Genomic DNA, 14,486 nt, shown 5'->3' with positions numbered 1-14,486 from the left:
TGAATAAAGACTACACTTAGAACCAAGAAAAATACATCCAGCATTTGTATATATACAGTCTACCCCTGGTGACTTTGTAATTACCAAACTATTCTACCTGCAGACTGATGCAGATAGAGATGGTTAATGAAAAGTATGGCTCAAAATTTAAGCAATTATTGAATATTTCAATTTCTAAAACATCCTTTATTCTTAGACTTCAGTATAAGCATGGTTTGGTGAATACAGCTCCTGGAAGCAATTAGTTTTACATCTCAGTAAAAAAATATAGCACAGTAGCCTAAAGTATATATGCCATTACTCTTAAAAAAGAATTATGCTGAAAACATTAGAATGATCAATACAATGACAGATCACTGGTGATGCAATAGCTTATTACATCTAGTAAATTGTAACCTTTTATGCCCCCGGTAGGGTAGCTTATAGCAGTCACACTGTCTGTCTGTCTGTCTGTCCGTCTCTCCCTCTTGTATCCATTTCCAGAGCCTTTTCCCCCAAACACTTTCAGATATTTACCTGATTTTTGGTGTGTGAGTCTGCCTACATAACTTAAAGATCAAGTTCAAATTTCCCTCTGGTACATTGATTTTGGCTAAGTTACGGGCCCTGTACTTTTCAATAAAGTTTTTCCAAAACACTTTCAACCTTTTTTTTTGGTGTGTAAATCTACCTACATGACTAACCCATCAAGTTTGAGGTTTGTTCCAGTCCATTGATTTAGACAAAGTTACAGACTTGACAATTTTTTCTAAAATAGCTGCTGTGTGGTTCCAAAGTACAGTAGGGAGCATTGTGTTTCACATAGCTCTTGTTGTACAAATATTTATGAAGTATTTGTTCCCAGGCTGTGTGACAATGGACAAGTCTCGAAGAGGGAAAAATCATTCCAACCAGTCAGACAATTCAGGGCATGTACGGCGACGACTGTTTACGAAGGCAGACACAAGCAGCATGGAGGTAGAGGAGGACGCATTTGAAGCAAGGCTTGAGCAGAAGGCACGCCGAGCAAGTCTGGTCTCTCTCGGTCTAGAAATATTGGCACCTCAAGTTGCAGTGGACCATGGGTCATCATTATGTAGTGATTCAGACCATAGGGCTAAGGCTCCAGCGGAAGCAACTTATGTGAGCATCTATCTGGATCCCTCTCAGGACAATCACCAAGAAAATAAAATCACTGAAAACACAATTCTGTATATGAATGGGCTGGGTATTAATTTTGATGATGACTACATTTCCAGCAGTCCTTCTTTGTCCCTTACACCAATATTTCCACCTCACACCCCAGTTTCACCAAGGTCACCAGTGTCACCTTTGGAGAAGTCAATACTTCCACAAAATACCCCAGATCCGCCATGCTCCCCAGTGTCCCCTTTAAAGAAGGTCTCGCCACTAGGAATCTCCATTGATAGTGAATTGGACACTGCAGAGAATCCAATGAGGGACTTTGCTGTCGGCATGAAAGACATTAGCATTGAGGAAGAGGAGAAGATTTTAGAAGTGTACAACAAAGGTCGCCGGAGGTCATCTGTTCTGGAGGACATGAGCCTTTTGTGTTCTGAGTGCAAGAGACTTGAAACAAAATGCAAAGACTGCAAGTTGCTGCTGTTGTCTCAGGAGGTCATAAAAAGACATGAGAAGAGAAGACAGTCTCTCACAAAATCAGTCACGAATTCCCCAGCAGAAATAAGGAAATTTGGTGAGCTACATGAGGAGATTACACAGTCACTCACGAATTCACCAGCCCAAATGAGGAAATTTGGTGACCGGCTGTATAATTGTAAGTTTAATGGAATGAAGAACTTTGATGGGGATTTGATTGTTCATAAAAGTGTTGATTTTGACAATATGGAGGAGATAAATGGATATTGCAATAATGAACAGTTCCGTTTAACGGTTGGAATGCCAGGCAGGAAAGATACTAAAGATGGAATGCAAAGTGAGGCAGTTGGAGAGACGCATGCTTCGATGGCGCCTAGAAGAACAAGTTTTTCAGACTCTGAGTTGCATAAGCAAATAAATGATGAGATGTTTGGAACACCATATGATGAACAAGTGAAAATGTTCCCTCGTCAAGAGTATGAAAGGAGTGACTTAACACGCCAGGAGAAGATAGGATACTGGTTGTCTTCCATTACGAAAGACTCTAGCATTGAACATGGCTACGCAGTGAGGCAATGTGGTGACAAAGCTTCTAAAGTCACAGGTTATACACCAGAAACAACAGGTTACAGTCCACTAGAATCGTTTCGCCTCAGTCACAATAAGACAGAGTCACCAGAAGGCATTCAAGGCCTGCGTCAGTTGGAGGAGGAGGAAGTGTTCCAGGCCTCACAGAAGTCTTCGGAGAGCGGTCACCCTGGAGCGGCCGTCCTCTCTCAACCTGGCAGCCAAGTTGAGGCGTTTCTATGACAACAAAAGGTCGCAAAGGTCAAAGGTCTGTATGAGGCAAGAGTCTGGAGGGTCAGATGGCAGCTCCACACAGAAATCTGTGAAGGTTGTCCACTTGAACAAGAATGATCAAGGTGTGTATTTAATTTGTTTCATGATTTAAAGCAGTTCACATATTATCAAGACCATGTGATTTCCTTATGAACACTATATTGCATTGCCTCTCATGATATACATATATATAATATAAATTTAAGACTGGTCTGTTCTCAGTACTAAATACCAAAAACAAGACAGAAAAATCCTTTTCTGTTATAAGTGGCTGGAAATAATAAATGATTGACATCATTAATGTTAATGTGAGCCTAGTTCTAATCCCTAATCAGGGATGACAAGTTCCACTTTTTTGTGTATTGTTTCCTTTAAAAGAAGTCTCTTATAAAGAAATATACAACCTAACCCTAGGCTCAAATAAATTCAAGATTCCTCAGTTCACACAGACCCATAGAAATTGTGTACTAATACAGGAAATTAATGTCCAGAAATTCATCCACTTACACTAAATACCTGAATGGGACAGCTGAATACTGTAGAGGAACAGCTGAATACTGTGGAAATGTGGAGGATCAGCTGAATACCCTAGAGGGACAGCTGAAAACCCTAGAGAAACTACTTATTACCCTAGAGGGACAGCTGAATTCCCTAGAGAGACAGCTGAATACCCTAGAGGAACAGCTGAATACAATAGAGGGACAGCTGAATACCCTAGAGTGACAGCCGAATACCCTTGAGGAACAGCTGAATACCCTAGAGGGACAGCTGAATACTCTAGAGTGACAGCTAAATACCCTAGAGGAACAGCTGAAAACCCTAGAGGGACAGCTGAATACTGTAGAGGAACAGCTGAATACTGTGGAAATTTGGAGGGACAGCTGAATACCCTAGAGGGACAGCTGAATACCCAAGAGGAACAACTTATTACCCTAGAGGGACAGCTAAATTCCCTAGAGGAACAGCTGAATACCATAGAGGGACAGCTGAATACCGTAGAGGAGCAGCTGAATACCATAGAGGGACAGCTAAATACCCTAGAGGGACAGCTGAATACCTTAGAGGAACAGCTAAATATCCTAGAGGGACAGCTAAACAGCATAGAGGAACAGCCAAATGGCCTAGAGGGACAGCTACATACTTTAGAGGGACAGCTGAATTCCCTAGAGGAACAGCTGAATACCACAGAGGGACGGCTGAATACCGTAGATGAACAGCTGAATACCATAGAGGGACAGCTGAATACCCTATAGGAACAGCTGAATTCCCTAGAGGGACAGCTGAATACAATAGAGGGACAGCTGAATACCTTAGAGGGACAGCTGAATTACCTAGAGGAACAGCTGAATACTCTAGAGGGACAGCTAAATGAATATCCTAGAGGGACAGGCTGAATACCCTATAGGAACAGCTGAATACTCTAGAGGGACAGCTGAATACCATAGTGGGAAAGCTGAATACCATATAGGCACAGCTGAACCCTAGAGGGACAGCTGAATGCCCTAGAAGACAGCCAAAGACCCTAGAGGGACAGCTGAATACCCTATAGGGACAGCTGATTACCCTAGAGGGACAACTGAATGCCCTGGAGGGATGGCTGAATACCCTAGAGGGACAGCTGAATACCCTAGAGGGACAGCTGAATACCCTAGAGGGGCAGCTGAATACCCTAGAGGCACAGCTGAATACCCTAGAGGGACAGCTGAATACCCTAGAGGAACAGCTGAATACCCTAGAGGAACAGCTGAATACCATAGAGAGACAGCTGAATACCCTAAAGGGACAGCTGAATACCCTAGAGGCACAGCTACATTCCATAGCGGGACAGCTGAATACCCTAGAGGAACAGCTGAATATAGTAGAGGAACAGCTGAATACCCTAGAGGGACAGCTGAATACCCTATAGGGACAGCTGAATACCCTAGAGGGACAGCTGAATACCCTAGAGGGACAGCTGAATACTCTAGAGGAACAGCTGAATACCATAGAGATACAGCTGAATACCCTAAAGGGACAGCTGAATACCCAAGAGGCACAGCTGAATTCCATAGCGGGACAGCTGAATACCCTAGAGGAACAGCTGAATATAGTAGAGGAACAGCTGAATACCCTAGAGGGACAGCTGAATACCCTATAGGGACAGCTGAATACCCTAGAGGGACAGCTGAATACCCTAGAGGGACATCTGAATACCCTAGAGGGACAGCTGAATACCCTAGAGGGACAGCTGAATACCCTAGAGGGACAGCTGAATGCCCTAGAGGGACAGCTGAATTCCCTAGAGGGACAGCCAAAGACCCTAGGACAGCTGATAGAGTTTACTTATAGTGTTTAGTTACGTTTTTAAGCCCATAAGAGTTTAAAAGCATATTTTCAATTATGTCCAAAATATGTACATGAATAATCATTGTTTTTTTTATAAGAATTCATCTATAAGTAATAATTTCGCAGTTTTTTCTGTCACAGCTTGGGCCAAAATTGGGCCTTGATGTCAATGTCAAAAAGTATTTACAAAAAACCCAAATGACTGCCAAAATTGTTTAAATTGTTTCAAATTATTTTTATCAAACTGGTACATTAATTTATCTGCGTACGCAGCTGTAGGAGTTAAAACTCGGCAAATATAATAATACAAACACTTGTATTTTAAATTTGTAAGCATTTATTGTTAGTAAAAAGCAACAACACTCCTTTACCTTATTTTAGTGAAAACAATGTGGTTTGTTCATATCCAAAGGTCCCAGGCTCCTATCTTAAAATCGTCATAAAAAAACACTGATACTTTGTATTTGTATTTATCTCCAAATGATGCATCATGAATTTCACCTCCTTTTTGTTTGCATTTATTTTGAAGAAGTGCAATATCGACTGGAATTCTCGGGCGTGTGCGTGGACACAGACATTGACTCTTGCCCTACACAGCCAGCAGGCAGCGGCCATAGAATGTCCACCGACTCCAGTCATGTGGCGGGAAGCTTTGACCGTGATTCCCGTAAAAACTCCCTTGACCTTGGCGCAATCAAGGAGAAGTGCAGCAGGTTGGAGTCAGAAGTGAAATCTGGACTGGGTAGTCATAAGTCAGTGGATATGGCAGGCGATGGGTCGGAGAGACAGAAAATGTTTGAGTTCTTGAAGACGCCCAGTCTGGCCAGTAGGCAGGCATCACTAGGTAAGGTATAGTAGCTGGTAGTGATTGGATTATTGTTGGGCAATTTGAATCTGTAAGCATAAATCAAATCATCCTCGTTCTGGGAAAATAGGGCTTAATTCATTTGCGTAAAGTGTCGACCCATATTGGCATATGCAGTCTGTACAGGCTAATGAGGGACAACACTTTCCACCTGACCTGGATCTTTGCTAACAAGAGACTTTCTTTAAATGAACAAGAGATGTGTTCCTCAGCAACACAATGGCCCCTACTGCGCCGCTTTGAAATATAATTTTATTTATCATTTGGCAGGTATAGAAATCATCTCCCTTTAAAGCTTATTACTTCCCTTGGATTTTGTCCAATCCAACCAGGGGGGGTGGGGTCTGTAGACAGCGAAAATGACCAAGTCAGAAATTACTGACAACCAAGGCCTGTGGTTTATCAAAGAGATCATAGCCAGAGTTCATCATGTACCTATAGACATAAGTCCAGAGGTACGTAATGAACCAACTATTCACATATAAGTACAGTAAAGAAATGATAATTATATCATTTAAAAAAACTTTGACAAATCATTCAGTTAAGTTATAAAATTTAAATAATCTGAATTAAAAACTGTACAGTAACTGTGAAAAGAAGTTTAATTATTGGTAAGGAAATATATAATATGAGATTTATAATTATAAAAATTACTTCCCTTGAAAATAATTGTCTCTAACAAATCTCTATTTTTAGTAGCAAATAATTAAAAGCCACTCTCTATTTTTAGTAGCAAATAGTTAAAAGCCACTACCGTGACTGTAGATTCACCACTCAATGTGCAGCTCCATGAGATACACATGCATGCGAAATATCAAGTTGCTCTGTTAAATATTGAATAATTATCTCCCTTTAAAGCTTATTACTTCCCTTTCATTTGTATTTTTGACCTTAGACTTGAAGGATGACCTTGACCTTTTACCACGATTTGTTTGTCAGAAACACAATGCCGCCTAGTGCGCCGCTTTGATTGATTTAACAAAAATATATACGTTGGCAGGTCAGATAATTATGTCCATTTAAAGATTATTACTTCCCTTGGATTTGTTTTTTCGACTCTAGACCTTGAAGGATGATGTTCACCTTGAAATTTTAGAACTCAACATGTGCAGCTCCATGAGATACGCATGCATGCCAAATATCAAGTTGGTATGTTCAATATTTAAAAAGTTATGGCCAATGTTAAAGTTTTTTCGGACGGACGGACAGACTGACTGACATACTGACTGACGAACAGTTCAACTGCTATATGCCACCCTACCAGGGGCATAAAAATATAATAAATTCTGAAAGTGTTGTCATGTTATGCACATGCATTGCATTAAGCCTAGTTTTCCCACACCAATACTCATTTGTAGGCAACATATGGGAATAAAACAGCTTTTAACTTTAAAATTAATCAGGATTTTAAACTTGCTCAAAATGATAAAATGCATATAGGTATTGCATGTTGCCCAATACATTTATGTCTTCAAACATAAAGTTAACTCTTGGAGTCAAATATGGTCATGATACGTTTTTTCTGGACTGTTATTTCCTCTTACATGAAGCAATACCAACATTTCTTGCCACAAAGCATAACCATGGGGTTATGCACTAACCTGTGCCCCCAGCTCACATGTCAAGGTCATACTAAGTGGTCATTTATATTCATACATGGCACAATACATACGGAATATTACGCTAGTCAATTGTTCCAAGAGTTTGTATCACTCGAGTGGCTTGTGTGATGACGTATCACACGAGAGGCGGAGCATAGAGTGTGATGCGAAATAGCACAAGTCACGAGAGTGATACAAACTATTGGAACAATTGACAAGCGTAATATTCCTTTTATTATATACAACAACTAACGAAAACAGTTAACAAATGTATTTTTTACTTTAACAAAACTGACAAAACAATGACTAAAACTGTACACCATAGTTTATTTAAGACGGGTATGAATACATTTTATGTAAATTAACGTGTAAACATTCGAACCTGGAAAACACAGGTTTCTGACACGCTTACCTTAATGCCATCGTTAATCCAATTTTTATAACAATTAAGTTGACAACTGTAATCCGATGTTTAGAACAAAAACGTTTAAACGATATGCACTTCCACTTCTATCTTCCATGTCTTTATCGAAACTTAGTTTGTGTTTAGAACAAAAACGTTTAAACGATATGCACTTCCACTTCTATCTTCCATGTCTTTATCGAAACTTAGTTTGAACCACACTATTTTATTGTATTCCTATCGAAATATACATTTATGCATGATAAACACACACTCCAAAATACGTTTTTAACACATAGTTTACTGTTAAAAAACACCATGTCCGACATGTCCTTACAGAGTTTAGATAAAACTATTGTGTTTTGTCACAGAAATGACGTCACACGATGTACTACGTAATATATTTCGTAATATAAAATATTTCTATTTTCGGTGCGTGTAATGTGACGTCATTAAATGGGTCGAAGTAGTCCGGCTAGTAAGGTAATACGGAATTGGAAACAGCAAGTAGCTTAATACGGGATTTTTTATTTCAACGATTGATACAACCTGTATTTTGTTAAAAGCATTAAACAGGTATATAATAAAGCTGTCTGTGTCCAGACATGTGTCATCGGGACATCTGTATCAATCAAGTAAGTTGAGTCGCGCTCTGGGAAATCCGGTCTTTACCCATTGCATGCTGGGAAATTTGTCGTCTGCTAAAATGTTGTCTGCTGAATTTCAAAAATTAGCATTTTCTTCAATTTTTTCAAATAATACTATCAGAATAGCAAACAGTTTGGATCCTGATGAGACGCCACATTCTGTGGCGTCTCATCTGGATCCAAACTGTTTGCAAAGGCCTTCAAAATTCGGTTCCAGCACTGAAAGAGTTAATGCATGTGCCTAAAGTGTAGTACATGAATAGCCTGTGCTGTTCACACAGGCTTATTAGGGACAACACTTGTCCTTAACTGGATTTCAAATAAGATAAGATAATTCCTTTAAACAAAATCTTCCATGAAAGTGTTGTCCCTAATTGGCCTGTGCAGACTGCATATTTATGCCATGCATATTCCAGAATGCAGGTTAGTTAATGACCCAGTGGTTGGTGTTTCAGGCCTGAAGATCATAGACCATGACCTGGAATGGACAGAGCTGTACAGCGGCAACATCACCACGCCATCTCCAACCAGGTGGGTAGCCATGTCAATTACAGTGATCACATTTACTATCTCACATTTGCAGTGTCACATTATCTACCTCATATTAGCTACGTCACAAGTGCCAACATTTGCTAGTTCACATTTGCTACCTTACATTACCTATGTCATATTTGCTATCTCACATTTGCTGCAGTGTATGTGATCCCTCACATTTGCTACTACACATTTAATACATCACTGTACTACCTGAAATCCGCTAGCTCACATTTGCTACATCATTTTTATGATTCACTTTTACAAGCTCTCATTTGCTATCTAACATTTGCTTCACCCTGCACTAAACAATGTAATTATGGTATGTTTTTCATACTGTATGTTTATACATGATTGTTTGAGTCCACTACATAACTTCTAAAAGTTGTATGTAACTGCATAACAATGAGGCTAAATGCATGTGCTTAAAGTGATGTTACTGTTAAGCCTGTGCAGTCTGCACAGGCTGATCAGGGAAGACACTTTCCGCCTGGACTAAATTTGTTTTTAGACGTGACATCTTTTAAACAAAATATACCATAAAAGAAAAGAGTGTCGTCCCTGATTAGCACTTCATACTCATGCATTCAGCATTACACTATAAACACTACACTTTGGTTAATGTGGAACTTAACAGGATTCTAACTCAGTATTTGGGCATATAAAGAATTATTATACCAAAAAATATTTCTGTATTTTTCAGTTCCACTGAGAAGCGTTTTGCAGACTTCCTTCGGACCCCGAGCATAAGCAGCAAGGCGAGCTCCAAGTGGTCGAGCTACGAGAACATCTCCACTCCATCCCAGCCGGACCCGGACAGGAAACTGCTATATCCCCACCAGCCTGCGCGCAACAGGCGCTGTCTTAGTCACAGCCCCAGTGATGTCTCCATGGGTATAAATGAGGAATTATGTTATTAGTTTATTTTAGAAATTAAGCTGAGCTTGGAGAAAAGGGGGCTTAATGCATGTTCCTCAAGTGTCCTCAAAGATTAGCATGTTAAACCCCGACAGGTTCAGACCCTTAGCCAGGGTTTTGAAAAGGGGGGTGCAAATTTTCTCATCAACGAATGTTATTGAGTAACGAAGTGGCGAAGGGGGTAGGTGCGGGAGCGGGTGTTCCCCTTCTGCAATCAGGGGTTTGAAGGTCCTCCCCCTAGACACATTTTGAAAATGAAAAGTTCTGGTGACTTTTTATCTGTATTTAGAGACTGAAGTTATAGAGCATTTTATATGAAATTTCCCTTTCATTGACCATACTCAGTGACTGATCAACATGTATATGATATAACATACATGTATTTCCCATTACCGTTTTTAATTTACCACCTTTATTGACCAGTCACAGAAATACTTTAAATTATATACGGCGTTTAACCCGACACTAGTATGCGCGCACATACTTTGTTTACATATGCAACAACACTTTTATAGAAAGTAAAATCAACAATAAGAACGACATAAAATATCATTATTTATTGGAATCTTGCTAAAATTAGTGTATTTTACCATTCCAAAATTTAACCATTCATAAGTCAAGCAAATTAAAAGGAAATATTTGACTTTTTCAAAACAATTGTTTGCCTGCTACTATGGATAGTACTGGAGGCCTAGCATTGCTCTAAACGTGCTAATAGTGTATTGTACAACAAAAACTGTTTAACAAAACTGAGTCATCTGGAATTTGAATTAATACCAAGGTTCAGGATCACGTGACCTTTTTAATGGCAGTCAACACACCGGCAAGTGCTGATTTTTTCCAAATAACTTTGTAAAAACAATTTTCTTGTCAGTTGATAGTATTGCTACGTTGTTACTCCACCCAGTCGTTTGCATACAGTGTAAAACAAAGGCTCATTGCCGTTAACTAAGCATAATGACAGAACTAACTTACGTGTGTACATTGAATAATACAATATAATAATATCTTATAGATTGATTAAATTTCATATTGTTAAACTAAAGCAATGACTTTATCAATGCTGGTATAATTGTTTACTCATGCATCTCGTTCATTCAGTAAATAAAACTTGTCACTGCCGTTGACGTCACGTCCGTACAAGTCTAAAAAGTGGATTCGCTGTCATAAACCGATAGTATGGTGTAATTGTACCGTTCTAATTCAAAGAAAAAGACGCAAAAGTTTGTTAAAATATATTCGTACGCAAACATCACACAAAAAGCATTTTAATTCAACAACCTCATACAAAATACAAACATTCGTTCATTCTTTATCCAAAACAACATAGCACATCATGCACAAAAAACAAGATTACTTATCACGCAAAAGACATAAAAACACACACAACCATTATCACTCGCAACACTTAAAACAATTCACTCCACACTCGATTATCTTCTTTTGCACACTAGCTCACTTGACCCGGTGCGCAAAGAATTCGTCCTGATGGAGTCAAGCATCACCTGTTTGTTCTTTGACAAAGCAACGTTCTTTAGGTAATCAATGTCAAAACCGTCTCAACACCATAGTATTTGTTTACTCGCAGTCGGGCCGCTTTTATAATATCAAAGACAATTACAGCTATCAGACGCTTTAACCGCAAAATAGACGGACACATGATGTGCTGTTTTTTTAATTTTCGTGACTCGAGACGACTGACCCGTGACCATTGATTTCAGGTCAAACATGAATTTTGGAGTGGAATATTGTGGCCTTTGGCCGTTATGGACAGGTGGCTGTTATTTTCAAGTGTGATATAGAGTGTTTTTCGTCGGGGAGATTCCAGACTGACCGTTGTCTGCAGGTGACCGGTAAATTAAGGTGGCCGTTAGGTCAGTTTCCACTGTATGTCAATTTGAAATACATCAGAATTACTTTATATAATAAGCATGTGTTCTTTTTTTTTTTTAATTCATTTATACTGCACAAATATCTTTCAGGCAAATTGAACTTTTGTCACCGATTTCAGACGTATTCTCAAGGATCGGCACAAACTGCAAGAAAAACTGTCATTAATGCACGAAAGATTTGTGCAAATGTATTTCAATAACGTGACATATTGGTAAAAATAAAGTTCTGAACGGTGTGTTTACATTCTGTCCAGCCCGTGTGTAAATACCTGAAAACCAGGCTTATTCTGCTGCCTGAATACTAAACAGAAACAAAATGGTATAACTGGTTACTTTTACTTTTGTCAACTATTTTTAACAAATTAACTATCTTTTTTTTTAACGAATTTCAGAAACATATATAACTTCAGGCTTCATAAAGACCCTATAAACACAAACTTTGGTCTCAAAGTCCTTAACAGTGTATACCAGGACATTGGAAAAAGGACGTATTTGCCCATTATGCTCAAGATCTGTCACAATAAATGAACATTAAACATAAACGTTCACCTGATCAGATGTTATAAGGTTTAAATTCATTATAACAGAATAGATCTTCTCACATGTTGCTGTCAAAACTTCTATTGATTTCAGCAATTCTGCGGTTAAAAATTGTAAATAAAAATCACGGTCTATCTTGGAAATGACTTCATAGAGAAATTTAATTATATGGTGACCTGTCGGTAGCCTATTGAATTCAACAATATTGTAACGCTTAAATACGAAGACTCACTGGATTCAGGGAAAATATAAATAACCGTTTTTGTGTCGAATAAAGTTGGATGCAACTTTTAGTACACATTTTTGTACTTGTCAAAAAACATTGGGTGCGAGCGCACCCAACGCACCCCCCCTGGCTACGGGTATGAGGTTAATCATGAGCAATTCTTTCCTTTTTGTTTGATTTTTTTAAAGAGGTCTCTTTTTAACTTAAATCCATTGTAGAGCAAGTGTTGTCCCTGATAAGCCTTGTGGACTGCACAGACTAATCAGGGACAACCATGTACACACATGGATTATACCCTATTAATTTTCAGGTCACTAGGTCAAAGGTCAAGGTCACAGTGACAAAAAACGTATTCACACAATGGCTTCCACTACAACTGACAGCCCATGTTGGGGGCATGCATGTTTTACAAACAGCCCTTGTTATTTTATTTTATTTTTTATTTATAATTTTAAATGATCTTTGATTTGATTTCATAGTAAATATTTTAGCTTTTCAATTTTAATATCTCCCTTTATCTAATTTTACAATAATATTTTAATTTGAACACTAATGTATTCACTGTAAAATGAATGAATGAGTTTAAGGAAAAATAGTGATCAAGAACAGTAACTGTTTATAGTATTCTTTTTTAATTACCTCCCTTTCTTTTATTTCCATATATTTAATTCTCTACAGCATAATTCCAACACTATATCATTAATTGATCCTTGAAAAATAAATAGATGACACAGGTGCCATGTTTTACAAATATTATTCTACTCTCTATAACAAATGTTGTCATACAAGCAAACACATTTCGGGGGGGGGGGGGGGGGGGGGGGGGATTTTGCACTTAACTGTGACAAGCTTTTGTTCAATTTTTTTTTATCAGCCAATGAACAGCAATGAAATTTATTGGTCGATTTGAAATATACATATGTAAAATTAACACTTTTTATATAAACCTGTAATAAACCATTTATTTTTTCCAAGTACCACCTAAAAAAAATTTATCTTTGTTTTATTGTCAACCTCTTGTATCTAAGTTAAATGGCAAACTGAGTTATATTTACAAGTTATGTATTCCGATCCAGGGAGCGACATTGATTTGCTGTACAATGTAGACCTGAACCTTGAGGCGAAAATGAAGATCTCGGACAAACCAGTCAAGTGTCTTCTAGCAACCAGGTATGTCTCCTAGCTGAGCAACCAAGTATGTAAGTTGTGAACCTTTTAAGTTTCTCCTAGCAACCAGGTATGTCAGTTGTGAACCTGTCAAGTTTCTCCTACCAACCAGGTATGTCAGTTGTGAACCTGTCATGTTTCCACAAGCTACCAGGTATGTCAGTTGTGAACCTTTTAAGTTTCTCATAGCAACCAGGTATGTCAGTTGTGAACCTGCAATGTTTCTCGTAGCAACCAGGTATGTCAGTTGTGAACCTGCAATGTTTTTCCTAGCAACCAGGTATGTCAGTTGTGAACCTGCAATGTTTCTCCTAGCAACCAGGTATGTCAGTTGTGAACCTTTAATGTTTCTACTAGCAACCAGGCATGTCAGATGTGAACCTATCAAGTTTCTCCTAGCAACAAGGTATGTAACTTGGAAACCAGTCTTATGTATCCTAGCAACCAAGTATGTCAGGTGTGAACCAATCTAGTGTCTCCTTGCAACCAGGTATGCCATGTGTTAACCAGTTAAATGTTGATAAGCAACCATGTATTTTGTTGAAGACTATTTTCTTTGTGTATGTACATGTATTATAGAAACTTTTTGCCAGTATGTAAAATCTGTATACACAATGCTTTGTTTATTTATTTATTTTCTGATGCAATTTTAAAATGATTATCCTCAATCGACTAAGATTCTTGTGAACATGTTTTCAGTTGCAACAATGAACCACTCATCCTCAGTTTCTCTGGGTCCTTTGGGGACGATGAGGCCGTTTTGAAGTGGAAGAAACATGAAAATGAGGTAAAAAAAAAAATCTGATAAAATGTCTAATACTTTTACAGAGAAGAAGGGATACACGGTACACTGCATAATTTGCAAAATCTCATGCCTGATATAATACATTAAACTTTCGGAATGTTTTATTTTGTAAATGCTGTCACAA

The 14,486-nt window shown here is 38.4% G+C and overlaps 1 protein-coding gene across 1 annotated transcript in view; it reads left to right on the top strand.

The window, feature by feature from the left end:
• The window catches only part of LOC127839791 (uncharacterized), a 173,090-nt gene that overhangs the window by 155,522 nt on the left and 3,082 nt on the right, over window positions 1-14,486 (top strand). The window contains 11 exon segments of the mRNA XM_052368178.1: window positions 845-2,399; window positions 2,916-3,158; window positions 3,284-3,644; window positions 3,989-4,297; window positions 4,346-4,528; window positions 4,577-4,766; window positions 5,294-5,608; window positions 8,736-8,811; window positions 9,518-9,708; window positions 13,467-13,560; window positions 14,257-14,344. Coding sequence (XP_052224138.1) covers window positions 845-2,399; window positions 2,916-3,158; window positions 3,284-3,644; window positions 3,989-4,297; window positions 4,346-4,528; window positions 4,577-4,766; window positions 5,294-5,608; window positions 8,736-8,811; window positions 9,518-9,708; window positions 13,467-13,560; window positions 14,257-14,344 — 3,605 coding nt within the window.

Source organism: Dreissena polymorpha, chromosome 7, assembly GCF_020536995.1.
Source record: "Dreissena polymorpha isolate Duluth1 chromosome 7, UMN_Dpol_1.0, whole genome shotgun sequence".
NCBI lineage: Eukaryota > Metazoa > Mollusca > Bivalvia > Myida > Dreissenidae > Dreissena > Dreissena polymorpha.
The sequence above is the reverse complement of the archived record's forward strand: the minus strand, read 5'-3'. Positions and strand labels throughout refer to the sequence as shown.